Source organism: Nycticebus coucang, chromosome 2 (assembly GCF_027406575.1).
Source record: "Nycticebus coucang isolate mNycCou1 chromosome 2, mNycCou1.pri, whole genome shotgun sequence".
Taxonomy (NCBI): domain Eukaryota; kingdom Metazoa; phylum Chordata; class Mammalia; order Primates; family Lorisidae; genus Nycticebus; species Nycticebus coucang.
The window spans coordinates 20,701,091-20,723,271 of NC_069781.1; the positions used below are offsets into that span (position 1 = coordinate 20,701,091).

The 22,181-nt window shown below is 43.8% G+C and overlaps 1 protein-coding gene across 4 annotated transcripts in view; it reads left to right on the forward strand.

The window, feature by feature from the left end:
• ASTN2 (astrotactin 2) overlaps positions 1-22,181 on the forward strand; it is a 990,319-nt gene that overhangs the window by 214,786 nt on the left and 753,352 nt on the right. For all 4 annotated transcript variants that reach the window (XM_053566512.1, XM_053566522.1, XM_053566529.1 and 1 more), the window contains exon 3: positions 1,297-1,684. In XM_053566512.1, coding sequence (XP_053422487.1) covers positions 1,297-1,684 — 388 coding nt within the window. The remainder of the gene's footprint in view (positions 1-1,296; positions 1,685-22,181) is intronic.

Sequence of the window (22,181 nt, forward strand, 5' to 3'; positions counted from 1 at the left end):
GCTGAAAATCTTGGCCAACAATTCATGGTTCTTGTATCACGACAATGCACCAGCTCACGTGGCACTGTCTGTGAGAGAATTTTTAGCCAGTAAACAAATAACTGTATTGAAACACCTTACCTACTCACCTAATCTTTCCCCCAAAGAGTTTTTTCTTTACCCAAATATAAAAAAAATTGAAAGGTGAACATTTTGATGACATTTAGGACATTGAGCATTGAGGGCATACCACAACAGCTGCGATGGTCATTACAGATAAAAAGTTTCAAAGTGCTTTTAAGGGTGGACTAGGCACTGGCATTGGTGCAGAGCTTTGAAGGTGATTGTAGTGATGATATTCAACAATGAGATATATAGAATGTCTCCTAGGATGAGTTTTCAAAGTTGCAACTGACCATATGGACACTAGAAAACTGTTATGTTCTTCTTGAAAATCCCTCAGCTCACTAAGCTTTGTTTTGCCCCCTCTACCAGTGTATGTGGCTGTGCCCTACCCACTGAGCTACGGGCACCACCGGGTGTACATAGTATTAAAAAAAAAATAAACTTTGGTTTGCCTTAAGCTTCTAATTGAAGGAGCCCTTGGAAGGTGTGTATTAATTAATTAATTCATTCATTCATTCATTTAACAAACATTTTTAAAGCATCTACTTTGTCCCAGAATTCTTGAGATACAGAGATTAAAAAACAAAAAAAAAAACTAGTGTTCCTGGAAATGAAGACAATATAGGCTGTGCAGAAATTATGTTAGATTTGATAATGTGATCTCATAGTTACAGCAGGAAAACTACAGGAAAAGCTGTCTGGAGCCCTCAGAAAACTCATTCTAGAGATGAGGAAGGCAGGCTGAGAGAGAGGGAGCAAACGTCCTGGGGCCACTTGGCTGGGAGGAGGGAGATTCTGGATTCTGACATCCCCCTGGGTGAAACCACAGCCCTGACTGGCTCTCCCCCACACTGAGCAGTCTGAATTGCTCTGTCATGAGCATTATCCACCTCATTTGCTCCTTGTGACAATCTTGTGAAGAAGGAAGAGCAAGGATTCTTACTCATCCTTCATACCTGTGAAAGACAAGGCTCAGAGAAGTCAAGCAGTTTGCCCAAGGTGCAGAGCAAGGTGGCGGAAATGCCAGGTTTGGAAACAGCATCCCTGTAGCATCAAAGCGGTGGCTGATGGTTCTGGAAGCTGTGTGAGCTGAGTGAGCTGGGCTGAGTGTGGTCCACAGGAGAATCTCCTTGGCACGCTAGTCCAAAGAACAGAGTCCCATTTGTCTGTCCTCCTTCCCTCCTGCTCCAGGGCGGCCTCATCGCGCTGCTGCTGCTGCTGCTGGTGTTCACCGTGGCGCTCTACGCCCAGCGACGCTGGCAGAAGAGGCACCGCATCCCCCAGAAGAGCGCGAGCACAGAAGCCACTCACGAGATCCACTACATCCCCTCGGTGCTGCTGGGGCCCCAGGCCCGGGAGAGCTTCCGCTGCTCCTCCCGGCTGCAGGCCCACAACTCCGTCATCGGCGTGCCCATCCGGGAGACGCCCATCCTGGACGACTATGACTGCGAGGAGGACGAAGAGCCCCCCCGGAGGCCCAACCAAGTTTCCCGCGAGGACGAGTTCAGCAGCCAGGTGACCCACAGCCTGGACAGCCTGGGGCGGCCGGGGGAAGAGAAGGTGAACTTCGAGAAGAAAGGTGAGTCTTCCTTGCACATGCTCTCTCGCAGGGCGCACGTTTAGGGAAGCTGGGAAGAGGTGCAGTGGCTGGGAAGTGGTGGGCTGGCAGTGTCTTCTGAGATTAGCCACTTCGGTTGTATGGCTGACTCCTGGCTGGATTACCAGAGTTTGTCTTCTCTGGTCCTTCAGGATTGATGGGAGAAAAAACAAGTGTAGGTGTTCCTGCAATTGGTGTTTTGAGTGGCCTCATAGAGTGTGCAGCCCAACACTTCTCCAGTTTCTCTTGATTACCTCCCTTGACAGTATTCTCACTACTCAGGAAAGAGCCCAACCCACTTCCAGACATTACTATTAGAGGGAGTGTTTCTTCTACTGAGTTGAAATCTGTGTCCCTAGTTCTTCATGTTCACAAAGAAAGGGATCTGATCTTCTTTCCCCAAGGCAGCTCTTGCAGAAATTTGACAACAGAAGCAAGAGACACCCTGTAACTTCTAGAAATCAAACTAAGTAAATCACCTCCAGTTTCTTCAGCTAGCCTCCTGTGAAGTATTTTTCAGACATTTCACCATCACTGTTAGTGCCCTCTAAATGGAGATTTTAACTGCATCCTGGAACATACGTAGCCCCTGTGCTCACGTTTTTCCACATCCAGGTGGAACACTCCAGTGCTGAGTGAAATGGGACTGTCGCCCCCCTCTGGCCAGCTGTTAGGCTTCTGTAGATACAGCCTGAGATCACATTTGTTTTCAGTTACTCCTGGCTCATCATAGCTTTTTTTGATGACCTCCCCTTCTTTTTCATATATATTACCAAGACCCATTTTCTTTGTCCTATTTGGAGACAATAAATTATTTGCACATACGCAAACCCAGAGTGTGTTTATATTTGTCCTTATTAAGTGTCTATGGCTCCAGTTATAGGTAGAATGTGGCTATTTTCCTTTGGATAAATGCTACAAGGTAGTTGTGTTTCTTCTCTTCACTGTCTCTGTGAAACTGGTGATGACAGTAGATTAAAGATGTTTCTTGAGGACCCAATTTCAGACACTGACCTGTTCCTTTTGTAAGCCTCGAGGAACCCTCGTTGCTTGGTCCTGCTCTGGATACTGGCTTCTGCATTCTGCTTTCTACTCCTAAGTTCCACTCTCTGGCCTATTTTTCCATAATGCTTAGTGGGCAAACTGAAACACTGGGGGCTTCTTAAAAAGGGGAGATGTTTGTCAAGACTAGAATCTCAAAGAGGGCCTAGAGTGGTCCCCAGTAGATGAGAGCATGGGTTTTGGAGTCATCTGGACCTGGGTTCAAATCTTGCCTCATTTATGTATAACATTACATTAGAAAAATAGAAATTTAACCTTCTTAGCTTCGGTTTCCTCATTGAAGGTTTAATACAAGGATTAGATATAAAAATAAAATCCATGTAATATATGTAACCCAGGGCCTGGTACATGGTAAGTGTTGAATCTTGATTAGCAGCCCTTTGATCTTAGCTGGGCTTCTGAGACTCTCCTGAATGCACCTGGAGTGTTCCTTCTCTTTGGCTGTTCTGAGTTGCAGCTGCACATCCTGGTCCCTGTGCTGGGATGTCCAGTGAATGTCCCTTATCCACCATGCCGATGGTCCCTTCTGTTTTTGAACTGCTGGTTTATTGACAATATCTCCAGTTGTTTGCCTTCTCCAGTGTTATTTGTATTTTTCATGAGATTTCCCATCTTACAACAAGGGCAGTCTGCATTAATTTCTCTTCGTAGTTTCTTACAAGGCCTAGCACAGTACCTCCAGCATAGAGAACACCAGGGGAGTTGGACAAGGAAGATGGTTTGAGAGAGAGAAAGGACATTCATGTGGGAATATGTGGGTCATTGTGAAAATTTTGAGATACACATAAATCAAGAAACACAGAGTTTGTGTGCATGAAACAGATAAAGCCCTCCAAGCAACACTGGTAAGCCGATCAAGTTGAAACTTACATGGGTGAATCAGAAAGGACACTGTTGACTTTCTTGGAAGTGAAATAATAGACTGTAACACAGTCTGTCTCAAAACTTTTGTAGTGACCCACATATCAGCCCAAACATCATACTTCTTTTGTCTAAATAGAAAATCACTTAGATAAGGCATAAGCCATCTTCCTGTGTATTTAGATTTTGGCTTTTGCAGTATAACTTTTTTAAGCTTAATTTTCTTATATGGAAAATGGGGCCTATCTACATCGCAGCGTTGCTGTGGGTATCAAATAATCAATGCTTTGCAAACACTGGAGGAGTTTTCCTGGCCTCTGAGCAGTTTTCCACGTCAACATCATCCTCAACCTAGCCAAGATAAGTGGTCCACTCTCTCTTCCAGCTCCTAAAGCTGGCTGTGGTGACTTTGAGCTTACCATTTACCACACTGTACAGGAATGATCAGTGTCCCTTTCTGTCTCCTGACCTAGACATGGAGATCATTGAGAGCAAATACAGTATCCTTTATCTTTGTTCACCAGGGTCTAACTCAGCTGCTAATACTGAATAGTAGGCACTCTGGAAATAACTGTTGGCTGAGTGACTGAAACAACTGATCAATCAGTCAGTTGGTCAATCAACATAAATGAAAGCATTGATTAGAATCCAGAGTGCTCAGTTCTAGGCTTCAGGCTGTCTCACAGTCCTCAAGTCTAGGGATCCTAGAAAGGAAAAGGTTAGCAGACGCCACTGGCAATGACCAGAACTCGAGAGCAACCACTGGCTGAGGATGAAAACCCAGGAAAGATCATCAATGTGAGATAAGTGATCATCAAGGAGAGAGGCAGTGGAACAGCTAATACCAGCAGGTTCTGTCCTCTGACTCCAACTCTCAGCTCATACACACACTCCCTCCACCAAACTTCACACAGAGCGTAGCAAACATCTCCCAAGTAGGGAGGCAGGTGGGGGAGACTGGTCACTGCCAGAAACCTGGTTTGATTTTCTCTTCCTTCCCTTTCTCCCTCCCTCCCGCCTTTCCTCTTTCCCTCCTTCCCCAAGTTGGAAAGCAACACATTATAGTGATTAAGACTACTAGATCTCTGGCCTTGGACAAGTCACATGCTCCCCTCCCACCAAGGAGGCCTGACACCAGTATTCTCCCCTGTAGCCCAGCGTGGTTGGGAAACTTAAATGAGATAACGTGTGAAGTGTCTGGTGCCTGATAGACCTTCCACACACATTGATGTTCTTGTTATCCGTGCCATCAGTCTTCGTGGTGGTTACACTGGGCCAGACACCACAATAGACCTTGGAACAGAGTTGGACAAAGCAGAACCTCTGCCTTTAAAGGAAGTTTTAGAAATCAGGCTGGGAGATAAATCTTGGTGGGGAAAGGTGGGAAAGTGAAATGAAAGTTTGAGTAGGTTCTGACTCTCTCTGTGCTACACAGCCAGGATGTGGTGGAGCTGAGCCAGGAGTCCAGATTCCTGACACCAAGTCCCAGCCTTCTAGATGGAAGAAATCTTGTTTTCCCTAGTTGACACGCATGTCCAGAATGGGCCACGTGACATGGTGGGGATGGCCTGTGTCACCACGGGTTGGTGCCTCCCAGGTCCTGTGCTTCTTAAAGTGAGTATAGTTTTGCCAGTTGAAATGCTGTACCTTTCAGCTGCCTGAAAACCCTCTCTGAGTTCACATAGATGGGAATAGGTAAGAGAGAGGGCAGAACTGTTCTGGGTCCAGGCCAGGTGCACTGGCTCTTAATCCTAGCACTCTGGGAGGCCGAAGTAGGAGATCGCTTGAGCTCAGAAGTTTGTCATCAGACTGAGCAAGAATGAGGCCCTGTTGCTACTAAAAATAGAAAAATTAGCTGGGTGTTCTGGCATGCACCTGTAGACCTACAGACCCAGCTATTCTGGAGGCTGAGGCAGGAGGATCGCTTGAACGCAGGAGTTGCTGTGAGCTATGATGACGCCACTATACTCTAGCTTGGGGCGACATAGCAACTCTCTGTCTCAAACCCCAACACCAATAAAACCAAAAATTCAAAAATGTCCTGTGCTGTACAGGGTCCAGAGGGCACCCAGGCTAAATCTCAGTAACTCCCCAAAAGTAGGGGAAGGCTTTCCTGGATGCCTCTCCCTGGTGGAGCTCTGCCCACTTTCAGACCTATCCCCAGGGTGGCTTAAAGATGACCTTTCCCTTGTGTTTTCTTTCAAGCAGAGGTTTTTTTTTTTTTTTTTTGGTGACAGAATCTCAGTTTGTTGTCCTTGGCATCAGAGCTGTGGCATCATAGCTCACAGCAATCTCAAACTCTTGGGCTCAAGTGATCCTCTTGCCTCAGCTCCAGAGTAGCTGGGATTACAGGTGCCTGCCACAAGACCTGGCTATTTTTTTTTTTTTTTAATTTTTAGTAGAGATGCGGTCTCACTCTTGCTCAGACTGGTCTTGAACTCCTAGGCTCAGGCTTCCCAACCTGTGGTGGCTCTCAGAGTGCTAGATTACAGGTGTGAGCCAACGAGCTGGCCAGAACTCTTTTCAAGCAGTAATGAGTCAGGCTCTTGTCTGAAATTCCAATGCTGCTTTGTAGAGTACAACACAGAAGTTGTCCAAAGAGAATGAGAGTGGTCAGTACATGAGAAAGGGGAGAGCCTGCAGGGCAGTGAGAGGGGCAGGTTTGGACGTGAGCCTTGCTGTGCTCACTGGCCGCATGGCCTTAGGCGCGTCTCTTAGACACTCTGAGTCTCTGTGTCTCTGTCTCACCTGTTTTCATCTGACCGAAAGGAATTTCCTTTTAATGTTCCTTTGAGTGGGCTTTAGGACAGAGTATGGTTTGAAGTAAAACAAAGCACTTGGTCTAAAGCTGTGTCCCAGCCACCCTGAGACCCAGGAAGGGAAGGACAGGGAGACAACTAAGAAAGAAGTAAGTGAAGGGCACACTCCTCCCACTCCGCACAGGACGCTGGCCACCTGTCCATGGGGAGGTGGGTGCTGGGGCTGTTCCCTCAGCCCTGTGATCCCTGAGCACTTGACCCTTCTGGCTTGGACAGGACAAGGACAGTTCCACTGGTAGATGACAGAAGCTCTAACAGCAGCCGCTCAGACCAAATGTGTGCTTTGTTGCCTCTGGGGACCCCTGGGAAAGAACCATGCGGCTCTCTCTTTTATGGGGTGACCTGGGCATAATTATGACTAATGTCAAGAGTGGGCAAGTGTGTTCAGAGGCCAGGAAATCCATGAAACAGTGATCCCATAGGGTTATACTGCCAAGGGCTAATCCCACTTGCACCTTTCATAAGATTTGCCTTTAAATTCAAATTGCCTCATTGTACTTGAGCCCTATCAACCTGCTTTTCAGCTTGGACCAGCAAGTAATAAGCCTGGAGACTGGAAGGAGAAAGTTTCTTTACAAAAGGGCAAACTGCAACTGACTGTGAACAATCAAGTGAGATAACTCACTACCATTGGTGGGATTACACCTGCGGTGCATCTTACAAGGGTCATGTGAAACTTAGTAAATGTAGAATACAAATGTCTTAACACAAGAACTAAGAAAATGCCAGGAAGGCTGTCTTAACCAGTGTGATGAAAATGTGTCAGACTGTTTATAAAACTAGCGTATGGTGCCCCATGATCACATTAATGTACACAGCTATGATTTAATAATTAAAAAAAAAGAAATAAAGAAGAGATATTACAAAAAAAAAAAAAAAGAAAGAAAGAAAGAAAGAAAAAAAAAGGGCAACTGCTTGTGGTCCCAAGTCTCCAGGGCAGTGTACAGAGCAGGACTGAAGTTCAGCTGATCCATACTGGTGTGGCCGTACCTTTTGTTAACTACCATATTTTTTTCTGTGCCACTTGGTAAGTAGCTTGCCGCACTGAGGCCCCCACTGCCCTCTTGCTGTCTGGCCAGCAGAAGGTGCCTATCTAAGGAGGCACTCAACTTCTCCCTGTCCAGCAACAGCGAGACTTTAGGACCCTTCACCAGCACTCTGGCTGGCATAATTTCTGGCTAGTTAGTGCCTGTGACTTACCAGTTCTCGGGTGTTTTGAGTATCACTCCTAATATCACCGTAGCAAGTTGCTGAGACTATAATTTTTTCAGGGCACAGCAGAGACTCAGGACATTTTAATCCCAATTCTTCTTATCCTTAAAGTTATGTTCCTCTTCCCTAAGTATTACGCTTGGAAGCATCAGGAAATTAAATAACAAATTTATCACTTTATCAAGGGATAGAGTAGGAATGGGTGAATCGTACTGAGTTTTCTTAATTTTGTCTTATTATTATGAGAGAAATGATGTTCTTTCTAATAGAATAGCAGTTCTCAACCTGTGAGTCGTGAGGAACTGCAAAGGAGCTGCATTGAAGGGTCTCATTAGGAAGGTTGGAAACCACTGTAATCGAAGAAAGGACGGAAGGAAAGGAGGTGGAGGAAGAAAGAGAGAGTGAGAAGGGAGGGAGGAGGAGGGGAAGAGAGTTAGAAGGGACCGAGGGGGAGAGAAAGAAGTTTAATTTGTCTAAAGCAATAACCAAAACCCTTATCCTCATGTTTCCCTCCCACCCTGTCCCACCAACAGGGCCCAAAGGCTGATTCTTGACAACAGATTGATTTGCATTCTAGCACTTCTCAATATGCATTTGACATACATAATATGTTATGTGTATATATACACACATACACACAGCACGTGCATATATGTATTTGCATATAGATACTAATGGGGTCATCTTACCCACATATTTCTTTGTGCAGCAATTTTCTAGTTTCCTCAACACTATGTGAAAAGAATCTTTCCAAGTCAGCCATGCTCGCCTACCTCATTCCTTCTGCAGGCTGAATAAGACACATAAACAGAATATAGAGAAGTATGACAAACCTACTTTACCCCCTGTTGTTGGCCATCATCTTACTTTGCTTCCCTTACAAAGAGCCCACAGACATCTTGGTACATATAGTAGCTCCGTAGATAGGGAAGTAGATACTTTACAAAGTGTGAGACTATTTCTGCAGGACAAATTCATACCAAAAAGCAGAATCCCTGCATCAAAGGTATGCAGAATTGTAATTTTGGTAAGGACTGTATATTTATTCATTTTGTTTTAGATTCTCAAGGTGGGGGGATACAGGCCCTTTCCCACACAGATCTACACAAGTAACCCACCACCTACAACTACCCCATCAGGCTGACTGTTCTTGCACTGTCACGGACCCTTCTGGTTTTTACCCTTGAAGTTGCCATCCTTTTATCTGCACAGTGTTGTCTTTTGATTGTTTTCTTTTTTTCTAGTTAACATTCATTCAAACTCTTTTCTTTGTCCAACGTCAGTCCTGTTACTTATCCTGAGTAATGATTCTTCTGGCAAAGTCATGCAGATTAAAGGCTTTTGTCTGCTATCCCACCTCAGCTTGGAATCTAGGGTGGAGGAAGGAAAGAAAAATAGTAGAAAATATCACTGGTGCCCCAAACTGGTCAATAAGAAAGGATCTTGGCCTGCCCTGACTAGGACTGTGGTCCAAGATGCCTGAGTGAGAGGGGACACCTGCTGGAAGGCTGGGGAGGAAGGGACTTCTGTTCTAGAGAGTGCAGTCCTGTACATGACCTCACTGAGCCATCTGTAAAGAACCCTGACTGGAGGATGGGTGGGAGGTTGGCTAAGAAACTGTTGTAACCACTGACACATGATTTCTACCACTCTCCTGGGAACTCTCTGTGAGTTATGACATTCACGCCTTACCATAACCCTAGTGGTGTGTACTATCATCACCCGCCTCTCTGCAGAGCATGGGACTGAAGCAAAGATGGCCTAAGTAACTTGTCCAAGGTCACACAGCCACAAAGTGGCTGAGCTGGGCTAAAACACCAGCACAGAGCTGTTGTGGTCAGGGCTGGGGTGGAGATTCAAACGCTCAACTCCACACTGAGGTTCATGATCCTGGGAAAGTCACTGAGCTTTTGAAATTTCAGGGACAGCTAAAACATAATAGCAACCATGGGCTTGCTTCAGCCACAAATCTGGAAATAAAATATGGGTAATTAAACTTCTGTTCTCTGAGTCAGGAAGCTGTGACACAGTGATACTAAGCTTCTGGGTTGGCAGAAGGGACTTTGCAACAGGGAGATCTCATTGTTTTGCAGTGTTTTGAGTAGTCCCCAATGGTGCAGGGAACACTTGCTTGGTGTCAATAGATCACACCAGGGTATCAGAAACTGAGAAGCTGTTTATTAACTCACCCTTCTGATACCCCTCTGTGAATGTCATGTAAATGTCATCTTTGCGTAGTGCTTTATGAATGCACACAGCTCTTTCATAGTCAATCGCTAGTTCAGTACCTCGTCTTGGTGTGAAGGCTTCTGTGCACAGAAGCTCTAACCACTTTCCGGAGCTCTCGCCTTCAGCCCTGGCCTCCCAGCCTGTGCCCATCCATCCTTCTGCAAGCGACGTCGAGCTCTGCAAGCCTTGTCAATCTTCCTCATGTCCCCACACACCTCCTCCTCACATGCTTCCTTCATGGCCTTCCTGCTTCATGCCCACCCTCCTCATCCCTTCTTGCACGACAGCCACTCTGTTGTGATAATTCTGTCACAATAATCCCAAGCCTCGAGCTTTCTCTTGAGTTCTTACTGCCTGTAGCACTCACCCTGTAGGTATCCGCGCTCTGCTCTTCAGATTTGCCCAAGTTCTTCCACCGCAGGCCTTTTGCATGTTCCATGGTTAAATTTGCCTTTCTTTCCTGAGTCTGTCACGCTGCGGCTGATTCCTTCTCCTTCAGTCTCAGCTTAAATGTCACACAAAGCTACCTGAGTTCTCTTTGTCTTCTGTCAACTCTCCTATTTGTTTCTGTAACTGTACCTTTGATTACTTAGATTTATGTATTAAATGCTTTACTTTTCTTCCTAGAACTGAAAGTTCCACGAGATCAGCATTCAGGGTACATTTGGTTTGTTCTGAGCCTAATGCCATGCCCGGCACATACGGTAGTTAACAAACACGTGTCGGGTCAGTAGATGGAGGGATGAATTAGTGGGTAGAGTGATATTTAATGTCTTCCCACAGGCTGATAACGTGTACATTTTTTCTTCCTCTGCACTGGACAAATCTCGTTTAGTATTTTCAAATCAGTGATTTCTTAGATCTTCCTTTCCATCTCATAAAGTAGGTGTTATCCCCATCAGAATTCAGAGATCATCACAAAGTTGTACAATTGCAAGTAACGGAGCTAGAATTTGAACTCAGCTTTGTCTGATCCCAAGCTCAAGCGTGTTCTGGAGATAATACAGTGTACATTAATCCTGTACATTTTATTTGAGCAAGAGTGGTAAGACATGGGCTTAGCCGCTAGCCAGCTCAGCCTCTTAAAGTTCATCTAACATGCTGAACATCAGCTAAAATCAGAAACACGTTTTAGGCTGTGGCCTCACACATCTCAGTATGTAATTGTGAAGGCGTCTATGCCTGTCTCTAAAATAAGTTTTGTAGAAGAATGCCTATCATTGTTACAGGTGGCCTGCTCCAATAGTCTCTACTCTTTTTCTGTCATGTTTGCAGTGCTAGTGTGCAGTGTGTGTTGGGTCATAACTAAAGTTTAAAAACCTCTTTGTCAGAGACACAGGGCAAGAAGCTCTATAGTGGGGAAGGCTCTTCGATCACTGGATCTGGGTGGTTCCACAAAGTGCTCCTTGCCCAGAGACCTGAAAGAGGACGATAATTCAAAGGCCTTCAGGGGAGGGAGGTTGATCAGCAGCTGGGAATGGTCTTGCACCTTGAAAGACCCGCATGAGGGCTCTCGGTCTTACCCCACCCCTCACCCCTGTAGCCAGCCCACTGGTGTCTATAGGCCATGGGTCAGCCAGCCCTTCCAAAGGGTCCTTTGTGCTCCTCTATCATATTTTCATAAAACACATTATGCAAAAAAGAAAAACTTCTCATCCTCTGCTCCCTGCGTGGGCTATACCACCCTTCCCTAAGCTATGCCTCCTCTTGTCAGCTGTCTTGAGGCCCCCGGAGAGGTTTCCAGAGGGCTTGGGGAAGCACCCTTGCTAATAACAGCTCCCATTTTGACAGTGCCTTGGGGGTGCTGCGAGGGGCTACGTGAGGACAAGTAGAAGGCAGAACAGACTGATTTGCTTTAACCAGAGCAGGGCTGCGTTAAACTGGTTCACACATGCAGTTTCTATATACGATCATTTTTGAAAGATAGGCCCTCCAGCGTAAAAAGAAGAAAAGTTTTGAAATGACTTTCTTAATACTAAACTGTCCTGATTTCTTTATACCAAACTGCCTTGCCCCTCTACCTGTGCCAAGCACTTTCTGAGTTCTGCACTGTGAAACATGCTGCAGGCTGATGGGTCTGCCCTGTGTCTCCTCTGTGCCCTCCTGGGCCATCCCCACGGACATGGCTGGCCACAGAGGGGGACGGGCTGATATCTCGTCCCAGCATCTTCTGTTTGGGTATATACTGCTTCTTCACCACTAATTCATTTATTTATTCCTTCACACATTCATTTCTTTGATAAATGTTTAGAGCAATGACCACCTACTGTGTGCCAGAGACTAGTTTCATGTAGACATACAGAGCAAAACAGGCAATAGTCTTCCCCTAGAAGCTCGCAGTTTAGAAGGGTATAAAGCGATAAAAGCTGCTTTATGTTTATATACCTCTTTAACATTTGTACAATGGCTTCATAAACATTATACGATAAACTCTGCGATACTGTACCCTTTTGAAAGACATGGAACCTTGCTCCGGCTCTGAGACATTAGGTCACTCATCCATGAAGCACGGGGAGTTTGATGTAGAAGTTGTACTTAAATCCACAGCCCTGGAGTTCAGGGTCACTACCCTCTTCATTTTGCCATGCTATATTTATCCTTGCAGCATCCTGAATATCATTTGGCAAACGACTTGTTATATCTACACTGCCTTCCCTTTCTTAATCTTAACTAGATTGTGAAGTCCTCCTCTCTGGTGATATACAAATAAGAGCGGATAGCGGTTAGTCAGGAATGGTGTAATGGTGAGGGACGAGACACAGTGTACGCAATCCCTCCTGACTCTCAGGTTGTACAACTGGAGCTTAATCTATTTCTGTTCCATTTTCTTCCTGGGACTTCTTAGAAAACAAAAGGGGAGAGATCTGTGTTTGAAACTAGTTTCCTTAGAATTAGCCAGTCTGAAAACTATACAGAATTGAAGGCTTTTTTCTTTCCTTCGTTTTCTCCCCAAGTGATAGACAAAGCAAATTCCATATGTAGAATGGCAGAGCATTTATTTTTGTTCCAATTAATTGGTGGAATTAATAAAATCATCCAAAAGCAGACCCTTGACTTTTACTGCTTTTGTGTTTTGGTCTCTCTCTCTCTCTTTTTATTGAGACACAGCCTCTCTCTGTTGGCCAGGCTGGAGTGCAATGGCTTCATCATAGCTCACTGCAGCCTGGAACTTCCGGGCTCTGGCATTCCTCCTGCCTCAGTCTCTTGAGTAGCTAGAACTACATTGGCCTGTCATGCACTCAGCTAATTTTTTAAGTTTTTGTAGAGACGAGGTCTCACTGTGTTACAGAGGCTGGTCTAGAACTCCTGATTTTGAGTGATCCTCTTGGCTCTGCCTCCCAGTGCTGGGAATTGCAGGCCTGCTTTGTTTCCTTAGCTCGTCCCTCCTCCTGGACATTGGCCCTGCTGTCTAAATTCCTAGGCTCAGACACAGCAGGAGGGAGCGGCACTTCTAACAGACAGGAGTCTTGGCATCCCCAGATAGCAGTCCTCCGAGCTGTCTCCATGCTCACTAAAATAAGATATAGACAGAGATTTGTCATGGAATCACAAATAGGAATGTCACCAAGGCTGTCACTAGAGCCCCTTAAAATGTCACTTCCCAGCATTCATTGCCACGATAGCAAAACAAACGGGTGTTCTCTGAACATTTGCTTTCCCCCCTCTGCCCTCCTGATCCTCTTCCCATCTTCCCATGTTCTCTTTCTCTCTGCTCCCTATTCGACCTCCCCCTCCTTTTAATAATATCTCTGGGGACCCTGATACAGTCTGATTTGATTAGACTGAACCCACCAAGGCAGTCAACTGCACAGTGACAGAGGAGGGGGAAGGAGGTTTGGTAAATATCAGGGTCTACAGGCACTGTTCCCTGATTGGTCAGAGCTGGAACAATTTACCAGCAATCGGAGGATTTTCTTCCTCCTGTCCTGGGCTCCCTTCAGATGGTTGGAAATCACAAAGAGAGTCTACGGCAGCTCAACCTCAGTGTCTCCTATAAAGAACCAGCTGCCTCTAGATTTTAGATCTTCATCTACCAGAGGGATATAAAGAATCACCACCATCACTCAAAGTTATGATCAGTCCTTGTTTTCCTCACTATTTCCCTTAATTGTAAAAGTTATGTATACTCATTAGTTAAAACTTAAAAATAAAAAAGCATAAATTAACCATTTTTCCTACACATTGTCAAATAGCCACGGTTGCTTTTTTACCAAATTTTTCCTTCTTTTATTTTCTCTTTTATATGCCAAAAGTTAAAAAGGAATTTTTTTATCTCTTGTATTCCTATTTAATATTATATCATAAGTATTTCAACACGCATATAATTCTACCTTTGGATTGCTGTATAAATTATTTGTTGATGGACATTTTAGTGACTGCTTTTCCTTTTCTTTTTTGCTATTTTGCATTCAACAACAACCACTGTTTTTAGGCTCAAATTTGATTTTCACCATTCCGTATCATTTCCTCGGGGTATATTCCCAAGTGTGGAATTAACTGGGTCAAATGGTCTGAATGGTTTAGAGTCCTTGATACATGTTCAGCTCAACATTTCTTTTGTTAGGATTTCTTCATAAATTCTTTTTAAATAAGGAAATATTTATTTCTGTGTTCATTCATTAATTCAACTAGTCCCCCTAAGGAATTGTTTAGGGTACTGAAGATAAAGCAGTGAATGAAATTACACAGGTCTATTTCTGTAACACTCAGTTTCTAGTGCAGAGAGACTTTGAATAAATGGATAAGAGCAAAAGCATATATGGATACATATTGTATCAACTGATAATAGTTGCAGTGGAGGATGAAATACAACAAAGAAGGGAATTAGAGCCCTCAGGAAAGGGCTCACTGATGAGGTCACATTTGAGGACTGATCTACAGTAGATGAAGACAAAGCCCTTTGGGTATTGGAGGAAAGAACTTTTCAGGCAGAGGGAAGGGCAAGTTCAAAGGCCTCGTGGTAGCAGAGTAGGGGGAGCATTCAAGGAACAGGAAGGAGAAACATCAGGGAGAGAACAGTAGAATAAATTGGGTCACAGGAGTGTTGAAAAGAGCATTGCAGAATGCCTGGCAGATGGGGACTTTGCCTTTTTTCATTTTAATTTTTTTTTAATTATTATGGATCCTTAATAGTTGTATGTCTTTATAGGGCACATGTGATATTTTGATATATAACAATGTGAGTTAATCAAATCAGGACAATTAGGGCATATAACGCTTGAGACGTTTCTCTGTGATACAACCTTTCCAATTTCACTCTTTTAGTCATTTTAATGTAAACCATAACTTATTATTGGTTATAGTCACTTTATTGTGCGATCAAATGTTTTTCATTCTAAATATGTAAATATATTTTTGCACTCATCAACCATCACCGTTTTCTCCCCTAGTTCCCCTTATCCTTCCTGGCCTATGGTAACCATCATCCTACTCTCTGTCTCCAGGAGACCAGATGTTTTTAATATTTAAATCCCACATAGGAGTGAGAACATGTGATATTTGTCTTTCTGTGCTTGGGTTATTTCGTTTAACATGTTCTCCAGTTCCATTTGTGCTATTGCAAATGGTAGGATTTCGTTCTTTTCTGTGGCTGTATAATATTACATTGTGTATATGTACCTTATCCACTAATGGACACTTAGGTTGTTCCAAACCTTGGCTGTTGTGAACAGTGCTGCAGTAAACATGGGAGTGAAGATACCTTTTCAACAAGCTGATCTCCCCTCCTCGGTATGTCCGCCCGGCAGAGGGATTGCTGGGTCACATGGAATTCTATTTTTAGTTTCTTGAAGAACTGCGTGCTATTCTTCATAGTGGTTTCACTGATTTACATTCCCACCAACGGTGCGTGATGGTTCCCCTTCTTCCATGGCTGTCTATTTGATAAAAGCCATTTTTATTTTTTATTTTTTTGAGAGAGAGAAGGAGGAAAAAAATTTTTTTACACTGATTGCATTTATTAGATAAAGTCCTTCTTATAATTTGACCCATCCCCAAGAGGTGTGTCACACCCAGTGACCCCCCCACTCCCCTGCCTCCTTCTCTCTCCCTTCACACCCTTCCCTGAGCCCCCACTGTACACTTGGTCATCAACTGTCCTCATATCAGAATTGAGTACATGGGATTACTTCTCCATTCTTGTGATGCTAAGAAGAATATGTTTCACATCTGTCCAGGTTAATACAAAAGATGTAAAGTCTCTATCTTTTTAATGGCTGAATAGTATTCCACGGTATATATATCCTACAGCTTGTTAATCCATTCCTGGGTTGGTGGGAATTTAAGCCATTTCCACATTTTGGCAATATAAATTGAGCTGAGATAAACAGTCTAATGCAAATGTCCTTATGATAAAAGGATTTGTTTTTCTTCTGGGTAGATGCCCAGTAATGGGATTGCAGGATCAAATGGGAGGTCTAGTTTGAGTTCTTTGATGATTCTCCATACCTCCCTTCAAAAAGGTTGTATTAGTTGGCAGTCCCACCAGCAATGTAGAAGAAGTGTTCCCTTCTCTCCACATCCATGCCAGCATCTGCAGTTTTGAGATTTTGTGATGTGATAAAAGCCATTTTACCTGGGAAGAGATGATATCTTTGATAGATTTAGTGAAGTCTCTTTCAAAATATAAATGTCATACTTCACAGACCTACAAAAAATAATTCTGTGCTTTGTTTGGAACCGGAAAAGAGTCTGAGTAACCAAAATGATTTTAAGCAAAAAGAATGCATCTGGAGGCATCACATTACCAGACATCAAACTATACTTCAAGGCTCTAATAACCAGAACAGTATGGTATTGGTACAAAAATAGAGATATAAAACAGTGAAACAAAATAGAGAACCCAGATGTGAAACCACCTACTTATAGCCAACTGATCTTTGATAAAGTAAACAATAATGTACACTAAAGGAAAAAAGGTCTGTTCAGTAAACAGTGCAACCTATGCATCTGATAAAGGACAAATAACTAGAATCTACAAAGACCACAAGCAAATCAACAAGAAAAAAAAACAAAAAACATGATAAGTGGACAAAAGACATGAACACAAGCTATTTAAAAGAAGATCGACAGATGGTCAGTAAACAGATGAAAAATGCTCAATATCAGTAATCATCAGGGAAATACAAATTCAAACCTTGCACTTGTTAGAATGTTTTTTATTAAAAAGTCCAAAAACAATTGATGCTAGTGTGAGTGCCGAGAGAAAGGAACACTTACACTCTGTTTGGGGGGTGGGGTCTACAAATTACTACAACCTCTATGGAAAACAGTATAGAGATTTCTCAAAGAATGAAAAGTAGACCTATCATTTGATCTAGCAGTCCCACTACTGGATGCTATACAAAAGAAAAAAAAAGAAATCATTTTATCAAAAAGACACCTGTACTCAGGTGTGTGCTGCAGCACAGTTCACAAGTACAAAGCTGTGGGATCAACCCAAGGGCATGTCATTTCATGAGTGGATTAATAAAATGCATACCTTGGAGTACTACTCAGCCATAAAAGGATGAATTAATAGTTTTTGTAGCAATTTGGATGGAACTGGAGACCATTCTCCTAAGTGAAGTACCTCGAGATTGGAAAAAGAAACATCACATGTAGTCATTATTAAATTGGAACTAACTGATGAGCACAGGGGTGCACAGAGGGAAGGAAGATTTAACAGAAATCCAGCAGGGGAGAGGGGAAGGAGGGGAGGGGGGAAGAAAACTTACCTAATGGGAACAATGAACACTGTTTAGGTGATGGACACAGGGCGCAGCTATAGCTGCAACTAGGCATTGTAAAAATGATCCATGTAACCAAAAATATTTGTAGTCCCTTAATATTTTGAAATAAAAAATGGGTTGAAGACTTAAATATACAACCTGAGTCTACAAAACCACTAAGTGAAAACTCTGGGGTCTGGACAAGTATTTCTTGAATAATACCCCCAAAGCACTGGCAACCAAAGCAAAATTGGACAAATGGGATTACATCAACCCCAAAAGCTTTTTCTCAGCAAAGGAAACAGTCAACAAAAGAAAAAGAAACCCCACAGAATGGGAGAAAATATTTGCAAAGTACCCATCTTGCAAGGGATTACCAACTGGAATAGATAAGGAGCTCCAACAACTCAGTAGGAAAAAATCTAATAATATGACTAAAAACTAGACAAAGAATCTGAATAGACATTTCTCCAAAGAAAGCATACATGAGGTATATGAAAAACGCTCAACGTCATGAGTCATGTAAATGCAAATCAAAACTACAAAAGACACTGCCTTCCTTTTATCATGAGAAGGACAGCCACTGGGAGATGGGGGAATTGGTTTCTCACAAAGCTAGTAAGCAATTCAGGTCAAAATGAAGAAGGGGGTATTTAGACAAGGAGTTGACGTTCAGAATGGAGGATACTGGGGAGATGAGAGGCTAGAGGTTACACTCTAAAATCTCATGGGTAGGGGCGGTGCCTGTGGCTCAGTCGGTAAGGCGCCGGCCCCATATACTGAGAGTGACGGGTTCAAACCCGGCCCCGGCCAAACTGCAACCAAAAAATAGCCGGGCGTTGTCGTGGGCACCTGTAGTCCCAGCTACTCGGGAGGCTGAGGCAAGAGAATCGCTTAAGCCCAGGAGTTGGAGGTTGCTGTGAGCTGTGTGAGGCCACGGCACTCTACCGAGGGCCATAAAGTGAGACTCTGTCTCTACAAAAAAAATAAATAAATAAAATAAAATCTCATGGGTAGAATTTAGATTGAAGATAATGTTTGTTACCTTTTTATTTTATTTTTATTTGCATACTTGGTATATTTTACACTCTAGAATTAAGTTGTCAATACTTATAAACCAGGAAATTCTGCATCATTTGCTTATTGAAGGATGTGGCAAATGTAGGTCCATTCTCGTCCCTCCTAGCCCTTACCCAGGAGGTGACTGCTGGCAGCACCTCCTTAGGAAGGGCTGCTGTCTCCATGTCAGCATGAACACCACCTCACCAACTTCCTGAACGGGAGTCCTCCCTGCCCCTGAGGGCTTTTGAACTCAGATCTCCTAGGTAGAAGAGAAATTGAGGCAGCCCTTACTGTCTGAACAATGGGAATGGAGAAGTGTATGGGAGCAATAGATTCACTTCCTGTTTTGTGCAGCGAGAATGGGAAAACTCTGTATCTTTAGGCCTTTCTAGAAGATGTGTATCTCCACTTCCCATTGGTCAAGGGTGGGGGATAACCAGGTTGGTGACAGGAAAGGATACCACTCTCTCAACTCCTTGAAGACAGACAGACAGACAGGCATTCGATCAGAGACAGAGAGACCTTTGAGAACTTTGGCAGCAGAGTAGAAAGTGATTAAGAAGCTCAACTCTTGAACCTGCCACATCTGGGTTCAGTCTGACCTTTCTAGTTCACAAAGTGAAAAATGGAGCAAGTCTTGGATGCCTTTGAAATGCAGTCTCCTCACCTCTAAAATGGGACTTTTTTTGGCAGGCAGCATTCTTATGAGAATTGAGGAAGAAATCATGTGTGTAACATAGCACAGTGCTTTGACTCAGTAAACAGAAGCTGTAATTGGCATGCTGCTGAAATGTTCATTTTATACAGCAAACTGAGGTCCGAGAAAAGAAAGATTTACCTGAAGTTGCAGAGCAAGTTAATCCTGAGGTTGTGTATAGGAATTGATCGGGGGGGAGTGGTTGGCTCTGACATGGACATTTTAACTTCTAGCTGATGATACTATCTTAACATTTCTGCCATACACCTTCTGAAGGACGCATCTTTTTTATCCACACACTGGATAGGATGGGTGGTCTTGACACGTTGCAGGAGATGACTAAATGTGTATACAATGAATGAATGAGTGTCCCTGACTGGAAAAGACTAGTTTGCTCCCTGGAGAAGAGTGGGATAAATGGCAGCTATCCTGAGCTGACTCTGCCATCCCAATCCCCTGGTACTATCTGTTGTTGTTTTCTTTCCTGTGACTCTGTTATTTTTTGTGTCTTTCCATTGGACATTGCTCAAGACATGGAGATCTCCTGTCTCAACAGCTAGGATGCCTGGAGGACAGGAGCTTCTGCCCCCTGTCCCAGGTGTGGGGCAGGAAAGGACCCTGGGATTATGAAAGTTGGGTCTGGAAGGCCAGTCCTGAGGTCTCGGGCCCCTGGGGGCGGAGTATCCACTGATATCACTCGGGGAGATACAGTCCTGCTCATTGGACAAGGCTAGAGAGAGCACTGACCTGTGTGTGAGAGGTAATCCCCACCAGGTATGCAGCTCCCATGGGAATCTTAAAATGTGGATGCTCTTACCATCGGTACCCCATTATTCCTCGGCATTTCAGAGTCACACACTTTTTGACTGCTCTTTCTTCTCTGCACTTTAAAACTGTGGTGCCTTCAGCAAGTTGTTTATTTTCTTCCATGCCTGCTTCCTCATCCATGGAAGGAGTGCTGAAGACAAAACATCTCTATCCCCCACTGCCCAGGAGACATCCTGCTTTGGTGGTTAATATCTGTGGCAAGACAGCAGTCTGGGTTCTGAAAAGTTCTCAGCTACTGTTTTCTGGGCATCCGGTAATGACAAAGGGAGGGGGCAGGCATCCTTCTCCCGTAGTGGGGTTGCTCCATTCTGTCCCAGTGGATAGAGAAACGCCCCACTGCATCTCTTCATTCATTACCTCCCGGCCCCACCCCATCCCCCAGGGCCCCCAGACAGTGTCAGTACACACAGGGTAACTTCTAAAAACTCCTCATCCTGGGGAAAGGGGGTGGTTTTCAGCCTCTCCTGCCTTGGAGATCTGGGTCAGAATCTAACTGTATCTCTTTAACTGCCCACTAATTTTGACATTTTGAGATCTTGGACTAGTCACTTTGTTTCTCTGAGGAGGTGGTTCTTAGCCAGGGGGTGATTTTCACACACATAAACACACACACACCCTTTACTGTGGTCATTTGGCAATGTTTAAAGACAAGTTTGTCATGACTGGGGCAGGGTCAGGGAAGGCTATTGGCATCTGGTGGTTAGAGACCTGGGACGCTACTGTACATGCCGTAGTGCATAGGACAGACCTCTGAACATAAAGAATTCCTAGATGAAAGTATCTATCAGATCAAGGCTGAGAAGCCCCCCTGTGAGCCCCAAGTTGTCATCTTGGTAAAAAATGGAGATGCCAGTTTCACACAAATGTGGGCGTGACAAACAATTATGGGGGTGAGTGCTTTTTGTAAACTATAGCATAGGGTGGCAATGTTGTTGTCTGATTGTGTCTTAGTCTATTTTATGTTGCTGTGACTGAGACTAGGCAATTTATAAAGAAGAGAAATTTATTTCTTGATGTTCTGGAGGCTGGGAAGTCCAAGATCAAAAGTGAGGGGACTTTTTGCTGCTGGAGAGCCTCCGCGGAGTCCTGAATTGCACAGGGTATCATGTCTTGAGGGGGGGGTATGAAACAGAGCCAATCTGGCTTTTATTACAGATCATTCTCCTGATAAATAACCCATTCCCATGATAATCCTAATGGATTAATCTACTGACCCATGAATAGACTAACCCATTAATGGGGGCAGAGTCCTCATGACCCAATCACCTTTCAAAGGCCTTATCTCTCAATACTGTCACATTGGGGGTCAAGTTTCAACTTGAGTTTTGAAAGAGACACACTGTTCTCTTTCAGTTCACCTTGCAACTGTGGCACATTGTTGTATTTTTATCATCCTCATCTATAAGAATTTGCTTTGAGGAAGCCACCTCAGTGCCTTTGCATCACAATTTTCTCTTCTTGAATCATTCTTTGCCCAGGTCTCTGCATGACGTATTTCCCCAGTCCTTCAAAGTCTTTCTTCATATGGCACTTTATCTCTGAGGCCATCCCTGACCACCTGTATAAAGTAAACAGTACGGGTGGTCACATACAAATACATCGTACCCTCTATTCTCTTTTACCTTCCTTTCTTTTCCTTTGTGTCATCTCCACTTGACACATTATACATATTGTCTGCCTCTCCTTAGGGATTTTGTCTGTCTTGTTCAATGCTGTATGCTTGTTGTTTAGAACATGAGAACATTGTATGGTATGGTGTAGACAAAAAATAAATAATGGTTGAGGAAATGGATAAATTGAATGACTAAATGAATTAGTAAATAACTGGGCTGGAGTGTCTTAATTCAGCCTTTTTAGGTTTCAAAGAATTGGGTATTTAGTTCAGCTCAAGGGGGTTTAGTTTTAGTTGCAACAGGATTATACTCAACTTAGTTACTCCGTGTGGACCAAGCTCTGTGACCAGCACTTAATAAATATTTGCATAGTAAATTCTCAGAAAA